The 27,858-nt window shown below is 46.0% G+C and overlaps 1 protein-coding gene across 1 annotated transcript; it reads right to left on the reverse strand.

The window, feature by feature from the left end:
* Positions 1–371: 371 nt before the first annotated feature.
* On the reverse strand, positions 372–27,361 carry LOC126538546 (tissue alpha-L-fucosidase-like). Its single transcript, XM_050185391.3, has 3 exons — positions 26,837–27,361; positions 13,267–13,554; positions 372–1,199 (listed from the first exon to the last, which is right to left on the reverse strand). Exons 1-3 carry the CDS (start codon positions 27,175–27,177, stop codon positions 422–424), a joined length of 1,407 nt encoding a protein of 468 aa, XP_050041348.1. The 5' UTR covers positions 27,178–27,361; the 3' UTR covers positions 372–421.
* Between the last annotated feature and the right edge of the window lie 497 nt (positions 27,362–27,858).

Below are 27,858 nucleotides of genomic sequence, written 5' to 3' on the forward strand. Positions count from 1 at the left end.
CTCTGAAAAGCCCAGAATCAATCACTGTGTTTGCAGTGTCGCGACTAAACGCTCTTAGAATGATAAATAATTTCCAGCCGACGAGCGGCTACTCTTTATCAAAAACACTGATAACGCCGGTGAGACAAGCTTTGGGTGAATTTCTGTGTTAAGGGATAGCTTGGAGTTATTTTATTTTTATCTTGCTGGCATCATCACTATACGTCACCGCGAGAACTCTCAAAAGTTTAAGGTTAGTAGGCCACGTGGTGGCCCCCACGCGAACTAAAACCCTGATGTCTTAAAAAATGGTGGACATGTGAATTCCTCAGGCGGTGTTCTTGCTATATGGCGAGTGACAGAGGGTATCATTTCTGCAGTCAAGGAGACAACGAAGTGATACGGCATTTTTTATTTATTTGGGTACTCGATAAATCAAGATTTAGCGAGCGCCTTTGACTTTCAACACCCACGCCCACGGAGTGGGCAGCTTGTCTGCCGTCAGCTTGGGAAAGGTGACTACCGTGCCCCTCTTATGGTTTCGCTTTTTCGCGCCGTCTCCGATCAAATAAGCTGGTTTCCACGTAAACCGATGTTCGGCAGGAAGCCCCAGCATCGTAATGCTGCCATGCGGGGACATTTCCAGTGAGTCCAGGATGAGTTGCCCGTTCTTGGGCCACCTCATCACATACACGTAGAGTACGTTAGACTTGGCCGTGTACCACACGTGCGGCGTGGCCGTGTCGTTCTGGTGCTTCCAGGGCTTAGATCCGTAGACGGCTTCGCCGTTGACCGCAAGCCACTTTCCTAACTGAGTGAGTCGCTCTTCAAAAATCGGCAAAATGATGCCTTCCTTGGTTGGGCCAACGTTGACGAGAAGGTTACCGTTGCGACTGACCGTGCTAGCGAGGATGTCGAGGATCTCGTTGATGGTGTGGTAGTCCGAGAGGTTTGCATGGTGTCTGTAGCCCCAAGAGTATTTGTCAAGAGAAAGGCAATTTTCCCACTTGTGCGGCTGTAGCACGCCCGGATTGAATCGGTCCTTGCAATTGAAGAAATCGCCATGCTTGCACGAAATACCTTTGCCCCAGCGGTCATTCACCACAACAGTGGAGCGAACGGGGCTGTCGTTGTACAGCCAAGCGAGGAAAGACGTGCTGTTCCAGTAAGTGTCCGGCGCTAGCCAGTCTCCGTCGGACCATACAATGTCTGGACGGTACCTGCAAGTGGAAGAATTTCATGATATTGCAGGTAGTTACAAAACTAAGTGTCGCCGACGCAGCAGAACTGCAAAAGTGCGTAAAAGGCTATTCCGTAAGTCCGTAAACAGCCATCGTGACCGATGCGAAAAGGCGTACTTATTAGATATCAAGAATATCTAAGTGCAGTGTATACAGCCATAATTTATATTGCAGTGTTTCCTTGACAACAACCTCGAGGGCAATTTCGCGCTAATGTTGGTACGATCGGCCCTTAGAGGCACTGCTAAAGACGTATTAGGATTAGTTGGTGGCTGTGGTGCGTTTCGCGCTTTTAACTTTCAAGGTTTCTAAGGGTTTGTGCTTTATACTGTATGTCGTTCCCTATTACGTTTTCATTCTACAAAGTATTTGGCACTTGAGATCACGAAACATATCTTGCTTGAATGGTTGCAAAAATATCAAGTAAAAAATTCGCGCTCTCTTTTGCCCACTGTTATTCCATCCTCTGTGGTCTTTGGTTCCTGGCACTAGGCGTGTTTGTCTCGACATGGTGTCAGAAATGAGATAAACTAAGTGTTATCGGCTGTCCATGACGACGACCAAGCTCTTCTGGAAGAAGCCTTCTGCGCTCATTTCTTGCCTGTTGACTTAAGGTGGAGCGCCGTGTACGCTATCTTCTAGCCAGCAAGCCAGTCTGTCGAGCCCTCGCTTCCTGCTAGGAACATCGTAAGTCCCAATTTAGAGTGAAGAATAAAGTTACAAAACTACACCTTCCACTTCATCGTGGCAAGGTCTTTCCCTGCGCCAGCTAGAAAATATTGACTTCGAGAACGCCACTTCCTGCCCGACCTGGTTAAGCAGATTCGAAGAACATGCGTTTTCATCGCATCCTAACAAGGCACATGCCGATATGCAAGTAGGAATATTGCTCTATTTCGTCCGTTCAAAGTGCGTCCACTGCTCGTGATTTTGGGCCTCAGTTATGGCCTGAATGGCTGCAAGAGTTTAGCTGTGAACTTCACCACTAATTTCGTGAACCATCGGCACGAAATAAACAATGCAGTACAGTTTCAGACATGTGTCCAGCAACCTGGTGAGACGGTGGCCAGCTACTACGATGAACTTTGCAAGCTCTGCAAGAGATGCTGCTACCCGTCAATAAAAGTTAAAGGAAGATTTTTAGCGACTGCTTCATTGTGGGTCTGCGTGACTTTCAGTTCTTCGATCAATTATGTCATGAACCGAGTTTAACTCTCATGGAAAGGTTGATCCTAGCAAGGCAAGCCGAAAACACAAAACACTAGAGCAATGAGCTTTCGAAAGTTTAAATGGCATCACATTAGCTCAGCCTACACGCTACTCACTCGCGTGGCAACGACCGCATCGAGAACGGTGTAACTCGCGACGCCACGAAAAAAACGGTCCAATGTCATCGGATTACTGTGGCCGTGCCCCAGATGCTAGCAAAGTGTATCCGGTACCCTACTCGTTATGAAATCTCCGAAATGAAGAAATGTCTTTGCGAAACGTCTACCGTGCCCTGAAGAGGCAGTTTTCCACAATGGATATGCTCGAGCTACATGTCGTTCATAGCTCAGAGCAAAGCGAGTTCATCAAATGCATGCTCAACGATAACAGTGAAGTCTTGAAGGTGAATTATGTAGCTGAGGATTCAGTATTCTAGGACACTTTTCCCAGGACGCTTTTGCCAATTTGCCGCCTTCACTCAATAAGATTACCAACACTCCTCCAGAGCCGGGACATAAGTCACGATGTGTTCTAGGCATATTCATGACAACGCTGTTTTATAGAGGAAAGTGAACTCAGCAGCGTTTATAAGTGGTGCGGTCTTTTTCTGTGCCGCTTTTTGGTTTTCCAGCAGTCCAGGGACTCCTGGTGATCAAGTTTCTCGGCCAAATGTCTTCGTCTAGAAAAAATAGACCCTAGTCAAGACACCCTCGAAGAACACGGCTGTTTTAAAGGAAATGCTTTTCTCAACGCTACAGACAGTTTATTCTAAGGCTTCGGCTCTGTCAAGAATATAAGATACAGTTCAAGGGAGGCGAATTTCCGTTTTTACTCAACGCTGAATGGTGCATTCCTAAGTAGGTGGTCCGCCTAAAACCGCCCAATCTAGAGAAACAAGCCGGCTTTCCGTCTGTTGATACACCTACATCTTGGTGCTCCCATTTAGCGGTCTTGCGTGAAGACACTGGCGGTAATGACTGAGCGTAGAGCTCACCAAGCTAAACTAAGCTGTCTTGAGAGAGCATCTTCTTATTCCCACATTTGGCAAAATCTTTGGCTTCTCGGAGGTAGCACATTGTTATCCAAATTAGACGTTACAGCTGTCACGTAAGGATCGCAGAAAAATGACAAGAATGGACCACATTTATCCCTCATTATGAGCATTGCTGCTTCTGCCGGATGCCTTTCGGCATCTTCTCAGCACATGATTTCTTTCAGAAGTATATGACCCCGATACCGTAGAGCTTGTATGGCACTGTTTGCATGATCCACGACGTCCTTGTCTTTGGTCGCACTTTAGGAAGAGCATGACTCCTGCAAGCAACGAGTAGTGAAGCTTCTCTCTGAAGCAGGTATTACGTTCAACAAAAAGTACAGGTTTCGTCAAAGTGAAGCTTCTTAGGTGTGGAGGCGTTGGCAAGTAGCATTCGCCCCGATCAACACAAGCTATCGAGAAATGCACGCGCCAACTAAGGTGGCTGGAGTTCAATCCTTTTAGATAGGATCAAACATCTAGGACGCTTCTTCCCTCACGTATCAGAAATAACAGCTCCCATCAGAGAGCTTTTCAGAAGCAGCTCTTCGTAAACATGTTTCCATGAACAAGAAGTTGTCTTCTCTTCAACAAACTAAAGCATATGCTTACCTCGTGCCTGTGTATGGCCAAGTATTATCTGCAATACCATATGGTATCTTCGACTGGTAGCCTCCATCCCCCGAAGCAGAGTCGGGCTGATCCGGCGTTCCCCGAGCTCAGCGGTAGAGGACAAGCGCGCAAGCCGAACGTGCGACTCGCTCTTGGAGGAGGAAATGGCACATGCAAAACCACTTGACTACTACCAACGTGCGATGTTTGGTCTATCGAAAGCTCCCGGCGCTGCCAGGAAAACCGGCGGACGCGCAGGCGGGACGAGCGTTCGTCGAGACGCCAGCATGCAGCGGCCTAGGTTGCCTCGGTTACGGTGGGCCGTCGCCAACAGCAGTGATGCGGTGCTGCGATGACGTTTCAATCTGGACGACATCTCCGATGACAGGGCTCGGAGCGCCTCAGAGCGCTCGAAGATGGAGGAGAGCAATCGAGAAGAACCAGCCGAACGCAGGGCGCGCACGCTCTTTCAACCAGCAGAAGACGACGCCGCTGGCGAGAGCGCTCCAGAGCGCTCAGAAACGTCCAGCCGGAGATGGCATTAGAGTCCTCTCGGCGGATCTAAGTTCCTTTGCTTGGGAGCCGTTATGCTCCAAACTGGGGCCTTAGCTGAACAAAGGCCTGTTACTTTCGCTTATCGGTCTTTCACAACGACATGCGCACGCAGCAACAAAACTATGAAAAAAGCCTTAACGTATGACCTCCGAATTTGTAATAGTCTCCTGCTCAGGGGCACTCCGATCGTTGTCCCAGCAGCATATAGTGCAGTGACTGATTCTCATTCACAGAAGCCACCAAAGTATGAACACGTGCGCGGCACGAGCTAAGGAATCGGTATGGTAGCCAGGGATAAAGACGGACATTGCACCCTCGCAGCTAAATGTGAACAGCGGAATTCATGCCGAGAAATAATTCCGAACGTCACCAAAACCGCAGTTTTCAAGTCTTTTTTTCAGAAATACTTGGTGCCGACCTGTTTCACCTCGAAGTCGCGAACTACCTTCTAGTGGTGTATTACTATTCTCAGTACCATGAGGCCGTCACGATGAATGCTACAACTTCAGGGCGTGCCATCCAAGTCCTAAAGAGCATCATCGCTTGACGTGGCATCTCGTCAATGCTGCGTACCGACAACGGATCACTATTCCTCTCTAGTGACCTTGCGCCAGTTTTCGGCCTCATATAGCATTGAACGCAGTACTAGTAGCCCCAACCAACCACAGTACAACGGAGAAGCAGAGCGCACGATGCATGCGGTCAAGAACTTGTTGCGCAAAGCTCAGGACCAATATATGGCTTTGTTTGAATATTGCGACGCTCCTAGCGTCTCTGCTTTTAATCCGGCCCAGACGTTCATAGGTAAACGGTCCAGAACTCGGCCGGCCAAAGAACTAAGATAGTTATAGCCTTTAAGCATCGCTCAAAAAGTAGCTGCTGCCAATGATGCATAATGTAATCACCCCCAAGCACCACACTTCAATCGCCAACATCGTGTAAGGGAGTTGCCTTCATTGATCGGTGATACTCGTGCTTGGGTATCTCGAACGTGTGTCTCCCACAGTTTCTAGCGTGGCACAGTGCCCCAGGTCGTATCGTACAGTGTACACACTTAGGAAGGTGCTGTGCTGTAACGCAAACGGATGAACTTAGTACTGATTTTTGAGAAAGACTCTGCAACAGCACCAAGAGTAGAGGTGCGGCAACCGCCAGAAGATACTCTAGCATTTCGGCCCACCGTCCTCTGCAGCAATTGACTACACTGCGTAGTGTGCAAGCCTGATGTCTCTTGAAGAACCCTCCCGACAAGAAGCAACTCCTGTATTTAGTAGCTATGTAAGGAATTGTGCGCCGCGTGGGCGACTGAACCTTTATATGCAGTGCAACGTGGGAGATACTCAAGGGTGCAGATGTGGGGGCGCTGCCTCGGAGGTGCTGGGGTAATTTGCCAGCTGCTTGCGGCTGCTCAGGCATAAAAAAGTTCGCAGAGCCGGTGTGGTGTCTGGCATCGTCATGTAAATGAAGTCAGGTCTGTATTTTGTTCCTGGTACTCGGCGTGGTTGATGTCGACGCCCTCCAAGCAACACACGGCACCATAATTTCACGCGGGACCAACATTTTTCTGTGCAGCCAAGACTAAACAAGACTACGTTGCTGTTCTGGTACGATTCAGTATAGAATTTATCTACTGTCCTTACTACACCATTGAAATTCCTGATGATCTGGCACTATCTTTCTTGGTTGTCAGTAACGTGTCCCTGCCATTGCATATTGCTGATTTCATGTTGTCATCGTTGTTTAGCGCTTATTTAATCTTTACAAAATCTAGATTTCGGCTGTACTTCTGCGCACGCAAACAGTGGTTCCCTGCTGCTTGCAACATAGTGCTAAAGCGTTGCTTGAAATCACACGGGGAAATAATTCAATTCGCCCCCGTAATGGCTCGTTTGTGTCATTAACATGACATGTAGAAATTAATCGAGGTGCCTGTTGTATATTCACGCTTACAATTTACTTCGATTCGAGTTGGCTTTACGTTGAAATTGATAGCTTCCACTGCGATTTTGGTAACTTGTCTTGGGCGATGTGCTTACCGCTGACGAACCGCTCTGCGCTCAGACACGAGGCTCATGGCTAGAATGAATTTCACGGCCATACCATAATAAACACCCTGTAAAGGAAGTGCCGCCACATGCTCGATCATTTGCTTTTCATTATGTTTGACAGCAGCACTGCTGCGGCGCGCACACAAGAAGCGAGGTAGGCTTTTTTGAATGCTTTCTTTTAAAGACAAAACAAAGAGTCATGCAAGAGACAACTCACTGCAAACATTTGAAAGTTATTTTTAGAGGGTGTTGCAATATATAGGGTTAACTTCAGTAGAATATAAAACCACAAAAGAAGACAGATCTACACCAATGCCTTCGAAGGGACCAAGTAAACCCTGTGGGCTTGGACAGTATAAACTGGGATATATAAAGAGACGTGAACATGTGCCGTCATCCAGCTTCACTGACGATGAAACGAGCGCTAATTAAAGGCGTGTCGTGGAGCCGAGTGAAGAATAACAGCTATACTGTTGTAAAAGGGATTGCTAGACGGCTGAGTAAGAACTGCATGGTCGGAGCTCTGAAGTTAAGCTAATTTACCATTTGCAGACGTGTGCGTAGGTTGGTATATTATTAGAGGGACGTCTACCAAATTGTAGCACTTGCTACAAAGGAAACCCATACGGGTTCCTCGAAAGAAAAGCCTAGCAGTTGAAAGAAAATTCGTCCTGGTCCGGGACTCGAACCTGGGACTACCGCCTTTCTGGGCCAGTCGCTCTATCATCTCAGCTAACCAGGCGGCTAGCAGATGGCCGGGCGAAGTCGAACTTGCCAACAACTCGAAGCAAAGGCAAGAGTTTGACGTAATGGTTTTTCGGAAACCCGCAAGGCGGAGAGAAGTTATTAACAGAGGGAGAATGAGACGTCCACCCAATCGCAGGAATTGCTACAAAGAAAACCCGTACGGGTTCCCCGAAAAAAAAAAAAGAACCCTGGAACATCGCAAAGTAGCGAACTCTCCTGCTTCGCTTTCGTTCCCATTCCCTTCTCTCTTTCGCTCTCCCTCCTCGACCGCTGCGCCGCCTACTATGCTTCAGCGTAGCAGACGACGTTTCGCCGAGTCCACAGAAAGCGAAGGCGGTAGGCTTTAAAAGGTCGTTCTACTTCCTAGCTCCGAGTAACGTCGTGTACAGCGTAGAATATGGAGGATTATACAAATTCAGTAACTGCAGCTTTTTTTACTGATTGGATAACCATTTAAAAAAAGTAGCTAAATGAGTGCTAACGCCATCTCATGAAGACTACGAATGTGTCGCGTACGCTACAATTAGATACGCAACATTTGTCAAACGCGTGTCGCAAGATCTTGTCGCGAATGGTTGTAAATAACACGCTTACGATCGAACGCTGACATACCGGCCCCCGGAGGCCCTCAGTGACTTAATGCGTACTGTCCTTACCAGGTGAATTTTCGGCGCCTATCAGATATGACGCATAAAGACTGACAGAGGGCGCGAACGATCGTTGCTCCGAAAGTTCGATAGACTATTAAAAGCTACAGAGCCGCCTATGTGCTAGCCTTTGTGCGTGCTTGCCAGTCTTCCAAGCATATACAAAGGCTCGAAGATGTGTGCTGGTACTATTATGTCCCTCGTGCCTCAAAGTCGACAGAAATATGCGCGGCCGATCATCGAGTCGGGACTTCGTTTGTCACGACTATGCACACTAGGCATATTCATTGATTACTCTAAAGCATTTGACTCAATTAATCACCAGTCTTTACTTGAGAAACTGGAACATTATGGCTTTAGAGGCACTTTCCTAACACTTCTCACATCGTATTTTTATCATCGTCAGCAGCAAACCACTGTTAACGGTTTTCTATCTGAAGTAGAACCAATTCATGCTGGTGTGCCTCAAGGCAGAATCTTAGGCCCAATACTCTTCAACATATATGTGAACGATATAGTAAACATAGACAGTAACACAAAATTTATTATATACGCAGACGATACAAGTACTTTCATAACAGGGTTTGATCCGTCTAGCCTCATAGAAAAAGGCAACGTGGTGTTAAATAAACTTCATACTTGGAGTGTTGCTAACTCATTAAACTTAAACGCTGCAAAGACGAAAGCAGTTTTATTTCGCCCTCAGCACAAAGCACTCAATTTAACCAGCAGTCTAAAAATCGGGTCATCAGATATACCAATATCGCGCGAAGCTAAAAGTCTTGGCGTCGTTTTTGAAGAACACATGACGTGCACAGTTCAAGTAAATGAAACATTAAATAAACTTTCAAAAACTGTAGCGGTTTTGTGCAAATATCGCCACACCTTGCCTCAGAATATAAAAGTATATCCCTGTTTTTGTAGAAATTATCGTACTGCTATTTAGTCTGGGGCACGACAACACAAACACTCAGAAACTACATAAACTTCAAAAGAAAGCCCTTCGCAACATCGTTAATGCTGCATACGACACACACCCGGAACCAATATTTAAGGCCCTAAATCTATAACCAGTAAATGAGCTTTACCCTATAATGTTAAATAAACGGTATAAATCGGAAGTGAAAAATAACAATTCATTTCTTACTGCATTGTCCGGAGTACGCCGGCTTGAGCATGCCCGCACATTGAGAATGCGTGAGCTTTGGAAGGTGCCTAGAACACGTACAAAGTACGGCACTCAGATGTTAAAATACCAGATACCTGCGCTGCTTAATAATCCAGAGTTCCAAATATAACACCATGCCACACCTAATTGTCTTCTTTGCTTTGCTGCGACGTTCTATTTATCGGTGCTTTTTGCTTTCGCAATAGAATGCGTAATCTCATGCAGTATTCATGTACTCATGTGACCCTGTCGTGTGCTCAAGCGTATTTCTTTCTTATTTTATTGTTTGTATCTACACAGAAATTTGTTGTTATGCTTCTTTTACTAGTATTGATGACAATAGCAGCTGATCTAAGACCGTAATATATATATATATATATATATATATATATATATATACACACCTGACTTCTGTACACTGTTCGGTTTATTTATGTTGGCCTAGTACAGGAAGCCATTAGGCCAACATAAATAAACCAATTGGCTTCTGTGAAGCCCTTTTGAACACCTTACACTGGCCGAGCTGTGGCTGGTGTTTTTAGAATATGTACATGTCGTGTATTTGATCTTCTTGTTTGCGTTTGTGAAAAGGCAATAAAGAAAAAAAAAAAAAAGTTTATTTATGTTGGCGTGCTGCATTTGTTATGCGCCTTGTCTGCGAATATTCGGGGGTGCAGACCTCGTCAAGCCTAATGAATGGCTTTTTGTCTGTACCCACCAAATGTCTTTGATATTGAAATGATTAATTAATTAATTGATTGATTGATTGATTGATTGATTGATTGATTGATTGATTGATTGATTGATTGATTGATTGATTGATTGATTGATTGATTCTGCGTAAATAGAAAATGAAATCAGTTTTTTAGCATTCGTTCGCGAACTGGAACGCGGTAACAAGAGCATAGTGAGCTTACATTGAGTAAATTATTGTTAGTCCGTCAGGTTAGTGACTGATCTCTAGTAACATTTCATCGTGCACGAAGGGACGCACTTCACGTCGCGAGCGGAGTTGTACCATCAGTAATTTAGAGGTGCATGCATTGAGAAGATTGCGCTCGCTTCGAAATAACATTTGCGAGGTATGCCTTTAGTGAAGTTATGACGAAGTGAAACGAGCCAGGCAGCGAGTGGGCCACCGTGCGTTTTCTTAGCGAGCGCTCCACTGCCACAGTTTCTCCTTAACACACTTTAGATCTCGCGCGAATTCGCTCGTACATCTCAAAGACCTATGATTATGTCGTTCGGCTAAGAACGCGTCCCGTAACTCCGTTTCGGGAGAGCCCGCACGCTTTTCATCGTTGCCTTTTACCGCAACTTCACGGTCGACCGCCAACGAAGAACACGAACGAAAGGGTCAAACAGAGCTATTGGCTTAGATCTAAACAAGGCTAGTAAATAATCTGTTACGTTATGGCCTGCCGCAAATTACGCAAGCATCGACGCATGCTATACAATGAGAGACTCGCAACTTACTTGCTCATATTTGCTTCACGCTCATTTCGCAGTTCTCCCTCCTAATTCGTTGAACCCACGTCTTAACCTGTCGCGCTTGCCAGAAGGTATCGCGAAGAGCTTTTTATTGCGATAACAGTTATATGGACACTCCAGGCGCATTTCTGGCGTCGCCGTGAGGTTCCGTGTAAAGTCCAAGAGCGATAAAATCGTCACCCCGCGCCGTATGCTGCACGTGCGAGTGAAAGCTTGCGAGCGTGAGCCAGCGAACGCGGCTGAATGTTCTCCGGCGGCTGCTGCTTACGGCGCGGCCGTGCGGCTGCCGTATCTTGAAAGCGATGTGCGACGTGGCCAGAATGCGCGCCCGCGCGGGCCGCACCTGCAAATCCAGCTCCGATGTTCGCAGAGTGCGCGTAGTGCCGGTAACTTCATATGCGCTGCGCTTTCGACGTTTCGTTTGCGTTGAAGCGAGAGATGCACGAAGGCAATTTGCTCGCTGGTGCTGCCGCGATTCTTCACTCCAGCATTTTGAGACCATCGAGGCAGATGTGTTCATGTTTACCTGTGCGCGCGTGACACCGTACTTGTTAATTTAGTGAGTTAGCGAATGCTTACAAGTTTGTACGGCCCATAAAACTGCTATCCTTACTTCGCATAGCGATTTACAAATTTTCCATGGCAATGGATGTTTCGTCTTTCGGGCAAAACTGCAACATTTTTTACAGCCACGCTGCTAACGGCTACTTTCCCCACTATCTTATCCGCGTGTAGAAAAAGAATCCCGTAGATATTGCAATGCCGGGCCGACCCGCGGCGGAGGTGACGCACGCGTTAGACACTCCCCATAAGTGAGCCGACCCCAAAACCAGTGCAATACCGGGCCGACCCGCGGCGGAGTTGCAGTTCGCCATTAAAGGGGCCGACATACACAGCTTCACTGGTAATCCTTCTTGACAAAGCGGAAAAAGATATTAAATTATGGGGTTTTACGTGCCAAAATCACGATCTCATTGAGGCACGTCGTAGTGGGGGACTCCGGAAATTTAGACCACCTGAGGTTCTTTAACGTGCACCTAAATCTAAGTACACGGATGTTTTCACATTTCGCCCCCATCGAAATGCGGCCGCCGTGGCCAAGATTCTTAAAACAGTTAGCGAACTTACGTAGTGACGCCCCTAGCCATGTCACCCGTTACAACGAATACTGGAATGTAAAAACATACCGCACGACCTATGGACTTCCAACACTGGAAAATCAGTTACCGAGATTATTAAATAAACTGAATAGAGAAAATATACAGCTGGAAATATGTAAATTTAAAGAACTCCGGAAATATTATATGTCCGAATGATCAGGTCTTTGAATGTCACTGAAAATCTGCAATTAGGCTACTCTCTTTTTTTCCTTATTCCGTTATCCTTGTTCTCAAAATACTTATGTTTTAATTAAGTCATTTATGCTTCTTTTACTAGTATTTATGACAATAGCAGCTGGTTTAAGACCGTAATATATATTTGAACAAACGAAGCCGGCGCGAAGTCCTACGTGACGCCAGTAGGCCAACAGCGACGCGGCGTTGGCCTCGGTGAGGGCGCGCGAGAAGGCGGCACTCTTCAAGGCCTGTCGCTACTTTACCAAGTTAAAGCGGCTTTAGGTATACTGACTCACGAGTACACTGACTCATACTTGCTTCACGCTCATTTCCCAGGCGTGACATAGAGTGTTAGTGAGTGGCAAAGGATGTGAGTGGACGTGAGCATGAACGGGAGTGAGTGCCGGCCAACGTGAGTCTGAACTAATGTCAGTGACGCCGATTCTCAGTGTGCGTGAATGTCAGTGGCTGTTTAGCGAGCGTGAGTAGACATGAGTATGCGCGTGAGTGAGTGCGCGCAAGTGGGAATGGACGTATGAGCATGGCTGGGTTCCAGTAAGCGTGAATGAGTGTTGGGACCATGGAATGGGCATGAGTAGGAACGCGCGTCTGTGCCGACAAGTGTGAGTGCACCTGAGTTCAGTGAGTACATAGCGTGCGAAAATATTGGTGAATGAATATGAGTGTGGTATCCGCTTATTCTGTAGACCTAATATTACGTGACCGATGAAACGTTACCTATGGGGCAGAAACTTGGAGGTTGACAAGGAAGCGCCAGAACAAGTTAAGGACCGCGCAAAATGCGATGGAACGTAGAATGTTAAGAACGTTAAGAGACAGGAAAAGAGCGGTGTGGATCAGAGAGTAAACGGGGGTAACCAATACGCTAATTCACATTAAAAAAAAAACATGGAGCTGGGCAGGCCATGTAATGAGTAGGATAGGTAGCCGGTGAACCATTAGAGTTACAGAATAGGTGCCAAGAGAAGGGAAGCGCAGTCGAAGACGGCAGAAAACTAGGTGAGGTGATGAAATTAGGAATTCGGCAGGCGCAAGTTGGAATCAGTTGGCGCGGGACAGGGCTAATTGGAGATCGCAGGGAGAGGCCTTCGTCCTACAGTGGACATAAAATAGGCTGATGATGATGATAATGAAATGCTACGTCAACTGAGCACCGTAAATGTCGACACAAGGCTAACCTATTCACAATCTCCAGGAGTTCCGGAAGGGTCTTGGCTGGCGGAAACGAAGCAGTCAAAAACCCCGTTGCGTTGTCGGCCTGGAAGAGCGGGTGATACCAGTCCATCAAAGAGTGGTACAGGCCGAACCGCATCCCTCCGCGGCGCCTGACGGCAGCGGCCACGTCCCCCACCAGGTCCCGATGCGGCCCCACATCTTGGGCGTTCCAGTTCCACGAGACGTTCGAGGGCCACAGGGTGAAGCCATCGTGGTGCTTGCTTGTCAGCACCACGTACCGTGCACCCGACCTGAAGAAGGCATATGCGTCTTGTATGAGTCAGCAGTGATTACAGGGTAAGTAAGGCTCGCCAGTATCGCAAGACAAAAAGGTGTGCGTATATTTGTGCATATGTGTAGAGTGTGCGCACGTTTCTTGATGAATTCTTAAGTTTATATAAGGCGAAGATTACATTAGCAAATTCACAATAGAAACACTTATTAGTTGACTACGTGACCCTGCGTCAAACACACATCTCGTAGGTTGACAAATGCATGTTTTTGTTCGGACGCAGGGACATCAGGTAGGGTATTAATGCCTCTAGTTGCTTCCTCCTCTTAATGGCAAAAAAGAAAAAAAAATTAATGCTATTTTGAATGTCACATGTTCAATATTACTCAGCCACAAAGCATGACGCAGCAACACAGAACGCATACACCAGTAACAGCAAATATCTTCTTTTTTGCACTCACTTGGAGAGGCGGCTGGATGTATGAATTCGCCTTTGCGACTTTCTCAGCGGTTATAGCAGACTGCTTCAAGAAAATGTCAACAGTTTTTTATAAATGATGTACACCGTGCTTGACATATCCTCTTTTCATCGCCCCGTTGGAAGAGTTTCGTGTACATCTCCAAAAATACGGAAAGCGCTGTACCCGAGTCATCCAGTCCGTCACTTAAAAAAAACGCCGCCTCGCTGCGCTTCATAACAAGAGATCGACGATGATAGCTAGCGCGAGTAATTTCGACGCTGGCATTTAAAAAAAAAAAGCGCAGTTTCGCCCGAAAGACGAGGCTGCGTTTCGCCTGAAAGGCGATCGTTCCATTGCGACAGCTAATTAGCAGACAGCCGTACCAAGTAAGGATAGCACTCTTATCGGCCGTGTCAAGTTGTAAACATTCACTTGCTAACTAAATAATAAGCGTGGTGTCAGCGCGCACAGCAAACATGAGCACATCACACTCGATGACTGCGGAAACTCGCCGTGTAAACGCTGGCGTGAGGAAACGCGGCAGCAGCAGCGAGCGAAATGACATTCGTGCTGTCTATCGCTTCAACGCAAAGCGAGCGCCGAGGACACACAGCACGCACAAAAAGTGGAAAGGTCTTGGTAAGTCGGCGCTACGTACTAAGACTCAGCCCCCAACGCCGGTCACTCTCAAGATACGGCCGCGCGAGTTGCAGCCGGACAGACACAAGACTTAAAGGTACGCTGAAGGCAAATACCAAGTCGGCGTGGACTGTTTGAATATCATTCCAGAAACCTCGCAATGATTGTTTCGTGCCTAGAAAAGACTGTTTACGAGAAAATTGCATCTGAAGGGTACGAATACCTTTTTTCGAAATTCAGATCTCCCGGATCCCAACCGGGGGAGTGGTGACGTTGCATACGCCATCACCACCCTTTGCTGCCGTCGGTGAGTAACGGCGCCCAACACACGGCGGTACCGAGCCTAGACAGAGCGGTGGATTCGCCGCTGTAGCTGCTTTTTGGTCAAGCGTAGACTGTTTGGGCATTCCGCGACCTCACACGGAAGTTAAATTCTCTGTTCCTTGCAGTTTGTGCGAGTTTCATGAGCGAGCAAAACCAGCGCAGCATTACGCGATAACGAACTACTGAAACGCGAAAGCGTGGTAGGCGCAGAGACGATCGAAAACGAAACCTTTCGGCCTCCCGCGTCATTGTCAAGGGTAATTTCAATGTGTTCTTTCTAAAAATGAAATACAACTTGACAAGTATATAGCATTTTATTTCATCTTACAATACAATGATGTTTTTCGCAACGAGTAGTTGAGTACTAGCGACGGAACTTAACTGAGGAGTACTTTCGTCATCGGGCAAGTGCTTGAATGTCCCGGGAGAGTCTCTAACGATTTCCTGCATTTACCTAAATTTCTCGATTATTAAGGCTCTGTTCCCGATAATATTGACGCCTTAGAGATTCTCTGGCACTGATCTATCAATTTAGCTTGACTTAGTATCGGCCTTTAGTGCCCGTTTCAGAATTTAAAAAACCTGCAGCACCTATGAAAATTTTTGGCCAGTGGTGTTTGTCGGTTTCTCGGAAAGTCGGGGCAGGCATGCCACTACACAGCATCGGTACTTTGCACAGGCTAGTGCACATCAGCGGCGCTCTTCGGTCAGAGGGAAAATCGAATCAGTAATCGCCCACACACACGCCCCCCTATTTTAATTCCATTACGATTGTTTGCCTACTTCAGGCACCTTCTATCTATCTATCTATCTATCTATCTATCTATCTATCTATCTATCTATCTATCTATCTATCTATCTATCTATCTATCTATCTATCTATCTATCTATCTATCTATCTATCTATCTGCCTGCCTGCCCGCCCGCCCGCCCGCCCGCCCGCCCGCCCGTTCGCCCGCGATGGTTCCATCTTCGTCATACAGTCATCTCAATCCCGTTGTAGTCATGCCGTCCTCGTAACGCTGTCGTACCGCCACCATCGTTTCAAAAAGTTAACTACGCCCTCATTACAACATCGTCATTACTTCAGAATCGCCGTATCATAGTCGTCATGGCGCTGTCTCCGCACCGCCTTCGTCATTCCAGCGACGTCATTGCATCCTCGTAATTTTTACGGTCGTCGCCGTGTCGTCGGCATATCGCCGTCATCCTATCCTCATGGTGACGGCCGACCGCAGCGAGCAAAGGCCACAGAGAAATGGGGCGATCAATGACATTGTACGTCGCATATAACCGAAGAAATAAAATCTCAGAACGACCACTACAGATTCTATATATAGAGGTGCCTTCGGCTACATTGTCTGAATGCTAATTGCATTCACCTTGATAGTCATCCTGAGATTGGTTCTGCCGAAATTCCTTTATCCTGGCGACATTGGAAAAATCTGGTGAATACTGTCTTCCTACGATGATATCAAGAACTCGGATTCCTAGAGATGATCGCGCTCAGGCGAGAGACGGATGGTCCGACGTTTGAATGGAGGTGGCGCAGTGAGTTTCACTGCGATCCCAACTGTACATAAGGGCAAACACATTAGCGTGGTTGGGAGGGACGCTGAAAGACGATTTTGAAGAGCGGCAAAACGTCACAAAGTAGGAACAATATCACGGAGAGCTATAATCATCATCAGCAGCAGCCGCAGCAGCCTGATTACGCCCACTGCAGCGCAAAGGCATCTCCCATACTTCTTCAACTACCCCGGTAATGTGGTAATTGTGGCAATGTTGTCCCTGCAAACTTCTTAATCTCATCCGCCCACCTAACTTACTGTCGCCCCCTGCTACGCTTCCATGACCTTGGAATCCAGTGCGTAACCCTTAATGACCACCGGTTACCTTCTCTCCTCCTTACACGTCCTGCCCATGCCCCATTTCTTTTTCTTGATTTCAACTAAGATGTCATTAACTCGCGTTTGTTCCCGCACCCAACCTGCTCTTTTTTTATCCCTTAACGTTACACCAATCATTCTTCTTTCCATAGCTCGTTGCGTCGTCCTGAATTTAAGTAGAACCCTTTTCGTAAGCCTCCAGGTTTCTTCCCCGTACGTGAGTACTGGTAAGACACAGCTGTTATACAGTTTTCTCTTGAGGGAAAGTGGCAACCTCCTGTTCATGCTCTGAGAATGTCCCATTTCTTATGGATTAGGATTATGTTGGCGGTCTTCCAAGAATCCGGTACGCTCGAGGTCATGAGGCACTGCGTCTACAGGGTGGCCAGTTTTTCTATTACAATCTGCCCACCATCCTTCAGCAAATCTGCTGTTACCTGATCCTCCCCAACTGCCTTCCCCTTTTGCACAGCACCCAAGGCTTTCTTTACTTCTTCCGGCCTTACTTGTGGGATATCAAATTCCTATAGACTATTATCTCTTCCGTCGTCGTCGAGGGTGCCACTGGTACTGTATAAATCTATATAGAGTTCCTCAGCCACTCGAACTATCTCATCCCTATTAGTAATGATATTGCCGGCTTTGTCACTTAACGCATACACCTGATTCATGCCTATTCCTAGTTTTTTCTTGACTGCTTTTAGGCTTCCCCCTTTCCTGAGGGCATGTTCAATTCTATCCATATTATACTTACTTATCTCAGCTGTCTTACGCTTGTTGATTAACTTGGAAAGTTCTGCCAGTTCAATTCTAGCTGTAGAATTAGAGGCTTTCATATATTGGCGTTTCTTAATCAGATCTTTCGTCTTCTGTCATAGCATACTGGTATCCTGTCTAACGGAGTTACCACCGTCTTCCATTGCACACTCCTTAATGATGCCCATAAGATTGTCGTTCATTGCTTCAACACTAAGGTTCTCTTCCTGAGTTAAAGCCGAATATATGTTATGTAACTTGATCCGGAATTCCTCTATTTTCCTTCTTACCGCTAACTCATCGATCGGCTTCTTATGTACGAGTTTCTTCCGTTCCCTCCTTAAGTCTAGGCTAATTCGAGTTCTTAGCATCCTATGGTCACTGCAGCGCCCCTTGCCGAACACGTCCACATCTTGTATGATGCCAGGGTTAGCGCAGAGTGTGAAGTCTATTTCATTTCATTTCGGAGTGCTATATTGGGTGCAACTTTAAAAGGCAGCGGCATGCCCCCATAAAAGGCGGATGCTCACGAACCTCCGCCAATGGGCGAGCACTCTAGAATGACGTCATGAGCCGGACGGCGGGTGACTCCATCCAACGGAGAACATGCAGCCCGCGCTTCGAGCGGGCCGAACCCCGTCAGCGGGACTATTTTTTTCGTCGAGGAGGCATGGGCTGCCGCGCTTCGGTCATCTGGGCGAGGCCTCTCCTGTCTTCAGTTGTACCCCGCTATAGACAGATATATTTCCATTGTAATCGCGTTAAAGAGATTGGAAACGGTTTGAGTGGTGGGAGATTCGCTGCAAGATATTTCCTAGACCGCCAAAAGTGTCCTTCGTATTGCAGCCAGAAGCGGAATCAATTAAAAAAACTACGTAAAACTGGTTTCATCTCTAGGAGCAGAAGACGTGCCTAAATGCACAGTCGTTAACAGTATTTCGTTGCTGCACAAAAATTTGTAGAAACTTGGCAGGAATATTTGATGTGCCGGTTTGCATTGTCTTGTATGTGATCATTTCATAGTAGAAACAAAAATGAAACAAATTTTAAACGCCTCCTTGGAGTAATAAAATAATATGCCTGCAAACAGGTTCTGGAATATTTTTCCACAAATTGTTTTTCGTGTTAAGGCATAGTGTAACTCGCTTCTCATTTTCATTTAATTTAGTCACCATTTGTTCAAACGACGTCAATATTCTGCTGTAGGTTATCATATAGTTAGTCGAACTAATGAAATTTAGATAAATACTATAAGGCGACGTGGATGCAGCAAGGTTTTGCAACGCCGGTGAAAGGGTAGTGGAAAATAAAGTAGAACGCACAAACTGTTATTCTCTCAGTGCATTTTTCCCTTGAATGATATTTCCGCCCCCTAAGTGGCTCTACCCTCGTGTTCAATGCCTTGTATTTCCTTACATTGCACTACGCAGATTCCTCGAGAACTTACACGAACAAATAAGACTATCTATCGGAACTACGTTGCCTACGTAGTACATGCACTGTGCTTAACTCCCTACGTATTGAAACAAAAGCAGACAGTCTCAATTTGCTCATATTAGGATAGACGGACGCCACCTATTTATATTAAATGGAGCTAAGAAGCTACTAGTGGAGGTGAATTATGATATTCCTGAAAATCCCCGTGCAACGCTTTATTCCATGTATTTGATTTTCGAAGTGAAGACGTGATGAACGGACAACAAACATTTACGCTTCAATAAAAAAGCTGTTCAAAACCAAGCACCATACGCATTTCTTAAAAACATTCCAGTACATCTGTCTTCCCCAGTACTGTCATTTTTCAAGGTGGCACTAAAAGATACTAATATTCCTGCTCACTAGTGTCAGAAATTTACTGTGAGAGCGTGGTGATAATATGTAGATACGAATAATGATATTCAAGCTATGAATGGCCGGGTGCTTCTGGGAACATTCTAGCCCATGAGCCTGTCTACTCGAAGAGACTGATATTATTTGCACAAGAAATTGAAATGCATAATTGAGTAATTAAAGAAATTCAACAATTAACTTCTAGCTAATTGTCTTACGGCACATATTGCAGTCTACAAATTCTAGCCTTGGAGCTTGCAAGGCAGATTCACTTGAAATGAATTCTCAGGATATGACACCAGTTTTTAGATTTTATTTATTTTTATTTATCTACAGGATACTGCCGGCCTTAGTCTTAGGCCTTGGGCCTTAGGCCTTGAACGTTGCGGAGAAATGCATTGGCGTTCCGGTTACTTATGTGCTTAAATGTATAAAACAATGTATTCTTAAAGTGGAATGACAGTGCATTTTTACCGCAAATTTGACAGCACATATCTCCTAACGCCAAAGACTTGAAAAATTATACACCGATCAGCTTACTGTCCGTTGCCTACAAAGTATTTACAAAGGTAGTCGCAAATAGAATCAAGAACACCTTAGACTTCGGTCAACCAAAGGGCCAGGCAGGATTTCGTAAAGGCTACTTCACAAAAGACCATATTCGCACTATTAATCAGGTGATAGAGAAATGTGCGGAATATAACCCCCTTAATATAGCTTTCATTGATTACGAGAAAGCGTTTGATTCAGTTGCAACCTCAGCAGTCATGCAGGCATTACGGAATCAGGGTGTAGACGAGCCATATGTAAAAATACTGAAAGATGTCCATAGGGGCTCCACAGCCACCGCAGTCCTCCATAATTAAAGCAACAAAATCCCAATAAAGAAGAGCGTCAGGCAGGGAGATACGATCTCTCCATTGCTATTCACAGCGTGTTCACAGGGGGTATTCAGAGACCTAGATTGGGTAGAATTGAGGATAAGAGTTAACGGAGAATACCTTCCTAACTTGCGATTCGCTGATGATGTTGCCTTGCTAAGTAACTCTGGGGACCAATGCAATGCATGCTCACTGACCTGGACAGGCAAAGCAGAAGGTTGGGTCTAAAAATTTATCTGCAGAAAACTAAGGTAATGTTTAACAGTCTCAGAAGAGAACAGCAGCTTACGATAGGCAGCGAGGTACTGGAAATGGTAAGGTAAAACATCTACTTAGGGCAGGTAATGACCGCGGATCCCGATCATGAAACTAAAATAATCAGAAAAATAAGAATGGGCTGGGGTACGTTTGGCAGGCATTCCCAGATCATGAACAGCAGGTTGCCATTAGCCCTCAAAAGAAAAGTGTATAACAGCTGTGTCATACCAGTAGTGCCCTACGGGGCAGAATCCTTGAGGCTTACGAAAAGGGTTCTGCTTAAATTGAGGACGACTCAACGAGCTATGGAAAGAAGAATGATGAGTGTAACGTTAAGGGATAAGAAAAGAGCAGATTGGGTGAGGGAACAAACGTGAGTTAATGAATCAAGAAAAAGAAATGGGCATGGGCAGGACATGTTATGAGGAGAGAAGATAACCGATGGCCATTAACGGTTACGGACTGGATTCCAAGACAAGGAAACCGTAGCAGGGGGCGGCAGAAAGTTAGGTGGGCGGATGAGATTAAGAAGTTTGCAGGGACAACATGGCCACAATTAGCACAAGGCCGGGGTAGTTTGAGAAGTATGGGAGAGGCCTTTGCACTGCAGTGGGCGTAGCCAGGCTGATGATGATGAGTATGATGATGATGATGATGATGATCTCCTAAATGGTTCCATCCACACAATTCTTTTCAAGCGGATATACCGCGTAGTCTCAACCGCTAGAATTTGTAAATTGCAATATGTGCCAAAATATAATTGGGTACAAACTTAATTGATGATTTTTTTTATTAATTGACTATGGGTTTCCATTTCTTTTTTTTTTTCAAGTAATGTCCGCGTTTTCGTGTAGACTAGCTCATGGACTAGAATTGTGCTATTTTCCACAGGCAATTTTTTTCATTTTTCAAAAGAGTTCGCTGAAACACCCTGTATAAGGCATCCGCATAACGAATTACATCTTTCAAGACTTCCTGTTGAGCTAGTTGGTTAATAACTTAAAAACAAAAGTTACGGCGCAAAGCAGACGACGACGTAGTGAGACACAACAACATATAGGGGCGCCAACCTGCAACTGTTTATTCACCAGGAACACGCAATTTTATACATTAAACCTAAGTGCAAAGTAATCACAGTGGAGATAAACTAACAAAAGAGATAGGGGGTTAACACTGCTCATAAACCAGTGATCTGAACTGAATTGTCGTAGTCTGTACCTAAATCACACCTGCATTACAGGCTCAATCCGAGCATGCAACCAAATGAGGCAGCTGCACGTTCTATTTTTGCGGCGATTAGAAGCTATAATTTGTGAGTGACATTTATTTGCCACTCAATCCTGGTGACTACGTGCTGACACACTTATTTCTTGCTCTTTTTATCAAGAAATCCTCGATTATCTGCCTTTCAGTGCGGTTTTTCGCCTTCTTTAGAAAGGTAGTTTTGCCCAGGAGTGGCACACAACTACAGCGCTTGCAGTTGTCTGCCAAGTGCCCGCCCATGTTGCTGCTGACCGCCAACCGGTGCTCTCTCGCTCGATCATTAAAGCATCGTAACCGTTTGTCCAACATAAGCTTTTCCGCACTTTACGGGAATATTGTAAACTACATCGCTAACACAATCGGTGAAACGTGTGGCGTGCTTCTTTGAAGCATGTAGCCGGCAGCCTATTCGCCATCAGAGAGCAAATCTTAGCCCGTTTGCATGGGACGGAAAACACAATGCCAACATTGTATCTGCCTGCGACTTTCTTTATATTGTGTGCAGCTTATGTGTGTGAGTGCATCATTCGCTCCCTCGTATGCGAACAGTTTCACAGGACAGCTTGAAGCAGACCTGCTGAAATCCTACCCTTTAAAACCCCACACCTATCTGCGTTACATTGACGACATACTTATAAGATGGGAACACGTCAGAAGCACGTTAACCGATTCTACGTTAACCGACTCTAAGCGTTAATCGCTTTCACAAGACTCTACTAGTTAGATCAATTTCCTCGACACGATGGTCTACATAGAAAATGGAAAACTGAGAACAACACTTTACCGGAAGCCTACGGATAGCCAGCAATAATTAGACTACAACAGTCGTCACCCGCGACACTGCAATCAAGGAATCGTTGTCGCACAATGCAGCGATGACCACGATTATATCCACCACCTAAATGACCTTAAAAGAACGCTAGCAGAAAGAAACTATCCACAAGTTGCTCTCGATAGAGCTTATGATGTCGCGTCAAGATTGGAGAGACAGTCGGAATTAGCGAAGAAACAGCCTACACCAGAATCTGACAGACCACCAGCCTTTATAACAAAATATTCTAATGCACTCCCAAACATAAGTAACATCGTATAAAAATACCACCCAGTATTATCAAGGAACGAGCGTCTGAGAAAAGCCTTCCCGGATGTACCAAGGGTTACCTATCGCTGCAACTGGAACTTTAAAGACATGCTAGTGCACGCAAAAGTCAGCCAACATCATTCCCCCGTAATAAAAGCATGTTGTCACCGCAGGTGCAAAACCTTTAGGCGTCTTCAAAGCGACATTAAAATTAATAGCCCCCCAAATTGTTATACACACGCACTCAAATCTAGCTTTACTTGTAGCGCTGTCCTGTGTCTCTGGCACGTCACTGTCTTTTTGAACTGCGCTAAAGTCTTTGCCATTATGAGTAAACAGTACCAACTAGCCCGAAAATCAGCTTTGTTACTTGCACAAGTTCGGATGTGATTTATATGCTTGAATGTTCCTTCTCTAAGAAACAATGCATCGGTGAAACGGGACAATCAATGAACGTCATAATAAACGGACATCGCGCGGACACAGCTAAAGAACTTGAATATGCCGTAGCCGAGCTTTGCAACCAACGAGCTCATAACTTTGATGAACTTAAACCCTACATCTTACAGTCAAATTTCCGTTCTAAACGAAAAAGAAAATACAGAGAATCATACCTTATCCGTACGTTGAAGACATTGCAACCAATAGGCAAAATTAATACTTCTTAGGCCAGTTGGTTCATCTTGAAACATATGGGTAACAGCGCAAACAGACGACCACAAGAAGGGAGACATGTGCGCACATATTATTACGTGTCTTCCTTCTTGTGGTCGTATATTTGCGCTGTTACCCATATGTTTCAAAAGGCATAAACGTTTCAAGGCAGCTTTAGAATCTATTCGCTATGCGAAACTTTAATCTATAGGCAACAACACTTAGTTCGGTTGCTTGGTAGTTCTTTCCGTCTTTTTGGTTTCCGTTATTCTTTCTTCTTTTTCTTTTGCTTATTTATTTGGTCCGTTTTTATATTTTCTTTAATTTTCTTTTTGCGAGCGCCTGTTTCTGCCGCTCCTCCTACTACAGTAAACTCTCAGTTGTACGAACGTCAGTTTATCGAATATTTCAGAATAACGAACTTTTTAAAACTCCCCGGCAGTTTTCTTACAGATTCTATGCAAAAATGTTTCACTTAAACGAATTTCGGAACAGTCAATATTTCAGTTTAACGAACTCGCTCAGAGGATAGACTCCGCGATGTGGACAGAGATCTGTCATCAGCTGGAGGTCGATAGCAATACTTCGTTTGAAGACTACGCACAGTGTGACAGCGCACTGATTACCTGTGCTGCACATAAGGATCTGGAGACTGTTTCCAGGGTTCGTCCTGAAGAAGAAGAAGAGTGCGATGAAGAAGAGGCACCTGCCGAGCCAGTTTCAAGCCCAATAATTCTAGCTGAGGTTGTAGGGTACATTGGAAAGTTGAGAGACTTTGTGTCTCAACAGCAAGCTGTTCCAGAAGAAGTGCACAAAAACATTGACTCTTTGGGCAGTTTTGTTACTTCCTGTGCTTTAAAAGTACAAGTGCAGAAGAAGATTACAGATTCTTTTTCTAAGTGAGAAAGGCAGCATTTCAACTGTTAGGAACCTTGTACTTGTTGATATGTACAAATTCTTTTCAGACATTTCTAACACTAAGGATGCCATGTCTTTTGCTCCATGAATTGCACTTCAAACTTTTGACTCTGTATGCCATGTCTTATGTTGGTCTAGTGAATATTCAGTTTAGTGAACTTTCAGTTAAGTGAACTATTTCCTTCGGTCCCTTGAAGTTCACTCAAGTGAGAGTTCACTGTATATCTTTCAGAGACACGATAGCCCACGACCCCCAGACACGCCGGCTGACACACGGCTGTTGACACTTGATTCACAGACGGCCGTGTTCCTGGCCTTGTGCACCGCACTCCTTTATTCTCAACTCGACACTCTCGCCGCTAATACATCTTCGCACATTGCCGCACCCACCCCCTTACGCCCTCTCCCCTTAGAAGAACCCCACCTCTATATACTGCGGCGAGGAAACCATATGTCGCCTTGAAGAAGACAAGTCTACTTGTCGAAACGCTGGCTCCTGCTTTCACCGTGTTCTCGTTGTACTCGTCTTAAATTTCCATCTCCCACCTTCCCCCTGTTTTCCCCTGCTTATGTGCGTGTGGTATTACGCGCGTGTTCATTGTTTTGACTTCTGCACTTTTTTCCCGCGTTTTATCTTCTGCAAGAGCCTTTCGCACACACCCGTAATCACGGATGGAGGAAGTCGAGCGTCTTCCAATCGGATAATGTGATTACTAAAACCTGTGACGACATTGCGCTCGCATGACTTCATTAATGCCGAATTGAGCCACGCGTTAGCTATTCCCCTCTTGATGAGTTCAGAGTTAGCGCTGTCAAATTGTAGAAGGGCTTTTCTTAGCCCTTGGGTTGTACATCCAGCACATGGTGGGCCTTTTCTTTTTAATTATGGGGTTTTACGTGCCAAAACCACTTTCTGATTATGAGGCACGCCGTAGTGGAGGACTCCGGAAATTTCGACCGCCTGGGGTTCTTTCACGTGCACCTAAATCTAAGTACCACGGGTGTTTTCGCATTTCGCCCCCATCGAAATGCGGCCGCCGTGGCCGGGATTCGATCCCGCGACCTCGTGCTCAGCAGCCCAACACCATAGCGACTGAGCAACCACGGTGGGTAAACAACTTGCAAGATGGCCTGAGTGGGAATCGAACCAGGGTCTCCAGAGCGTGAGACGGAGACGCTACCACTCAACCCATGTGAGCCTTCGTGAACCAAGTTTAAGGTCGAGAAATTGAATTCAGTTATCTTGTGGCAATTTCTACGTGAAATCTAATCCGCCAGACTTCTGAGCACACATTGATAAAGACAGACGAGCTCGTTCTATTTACTGTATTTGTGCAATGTTAACAAAAGTAGGGAGGAAATTAACGTTAAAACAATCAATCACGTTCGTGGGCCAGTAATTAGTAACAGTTATCAATTATATTTTTGAATCAATTATTTTTATTTGTAATTGGTAACTTTCTTTCTGCAACCTGTAAAAGTCTGCTGTGTATGGATCTTATCGAATTATAAGTGCGAGGTAGTGCGTTGAAAGCGCATTTTTATAAAAATGTAGCGCCCTCTGTCGGTAAATTTAGAAGGCACAGATATCCGCCAGCATTAGAAGACAAAAAAAAAGGTGCGTGGTCCGCGTCTTTATCGCGATATCACGGTGAGCACGATACGGCGGGTAGGATGCTGCAGCAAAACAGCAGCAAATCAAGCAATTGAGGATGCCGTGCTGCTAAAATACCCTCAAGGTGATGCTCCAACCCATGTCATGGCGAACGCTTCCAGTGTGGCTTGGCGCTGTGCTCCAGCAACGAGTTGGCTCCGAGTGGCACCCATTGGGCTTCTCTCTGAATTCATCCTGCTGAAAGTCGTGAGAGCGTTTACGCGGCCGTGAGCTTTTTGCCAATTATACCACGAGCTAACACATCCGGCCCTTTCAAGAGCGCCTGCCCTCTCACATCTTTACTGACGTAAAATCGGCTTCTGTCACTTTGTAGTGCCATCTCTCGTTACCTTGAGGCGGTGCGCTGGCATTAGAAGACAAAGGAAACGAAGGTGTGGGGTCTGTCAAGTGCTCTTATGCATAAAGGATACGGCCGGCAGGATACGCTCGAACCACCAGACACGTTCACCTCTTTTACTTGTGTGCCGTCCGCACAGCAATATTTTAAAATGATAGCATCCTTGGCAGGAATAGCATTTGCTGCCACAAGATGCAACTGTGCGAATTACTGAAACATACTGACTGCCACAAAACGCCTAAGTGACCTTAGCCATCGGAGCTCATCAACTGCTGATGTGTGAGCCAATCTTCTGCTGAGCATGGAAAAGGAAATGTGCGTTAGAGCGCGCTCACCTCGCGAAAATGTCGGCCCAGCGGTCGGGGTTGAAGAACTCGGCCCTAAACTGCGGAGCGAAGTCCTGGTACTTGAAGTCCGGCCTGTAGTAGCACCTCATGAACTCCTCGTGCGCGGGATCTCCTTCGCGCCAGTTCCACCAGAACCACTCGCTCCCGAAGCCCGGCACCGAGTACACGCCCCAGTGGATAAACACGCCGACCTTGGCCTCGTCGAACCACGAAGGCAAAGGCCGAGTATCCAGTGACTGCCATTCGGGGCTGTAGCGACCGGCCGAGGAAACACCTGCCAGCGCCCAACAAATTATGAGAATAAGTAGACACGCCGTCGACAGGCTCATTTTGCTGTCCGGCACGTGGTTCACGTGGTATCCGTGCCCAGAAGTTGCTTCGGCCTCTTGAGAATCGCGGTATTGGTGGGCTCCTCCACCTCGCCAATCAAGCCGTTCGTTCTTGAGTGTTCCAAGATCTGCCAGGTGAAGCGAATAGCTGGACTTTGTGAATGTCAGCCACCGTTCGTCTAAAGGTTATCCTGCGCAGCCGTCATTCGAAAAAGTTACGCAATTGTGAGTACCGTGTATGTCATCTCAAACTGTTTTTACGCAATAACGGCACGAGAGAGCCCATTGTTTGCCATCTGCTCAACGCAGCTGCTCAATCAAACGCGAACAGAATTGCTCTAGTTCTGTAATAGCCTTAGCTGGAGCAGTGCTTTTTCTCCACGTGCAAACTGCGATCAACACAAATACACAGTGCATTTCGCTTACAGAAACCTGCAGTGGCAGAAGAGCACACAACGGTCAACGTTTGTTTATGACCTCTTTATAAAGACTTGAATCGTAGTGACAGATAATTGATGAGAAGACGAGTGACGTACCACAGGACGCTGCCCCCCCTCCCCCCCCCCCCCCAGCTCAAGTGGACGTTACTAGTGCTTTCGACGCTGGTCGCCGTGTTAGGAAAAGGAGGCGTACATGGGAGGCGGATTGTAATAAGTATGTTCATCTATATTTATTGTAGAG

Source organism: Dermacentor andersoni, chromosome 3, assembly GCF_023375885.2.
Source record: "Dermacentor andersoni chromosome 3, qqDerAnde1_hic_scaffold, whole genome shotgun sequence".
Taxonomy (NCBI): Eukaryota; Metazoa; Arthropoda; class Arachnida; order Ixodida; family Ixodidae; genus Dermacentor; species Dermacentor andersoni.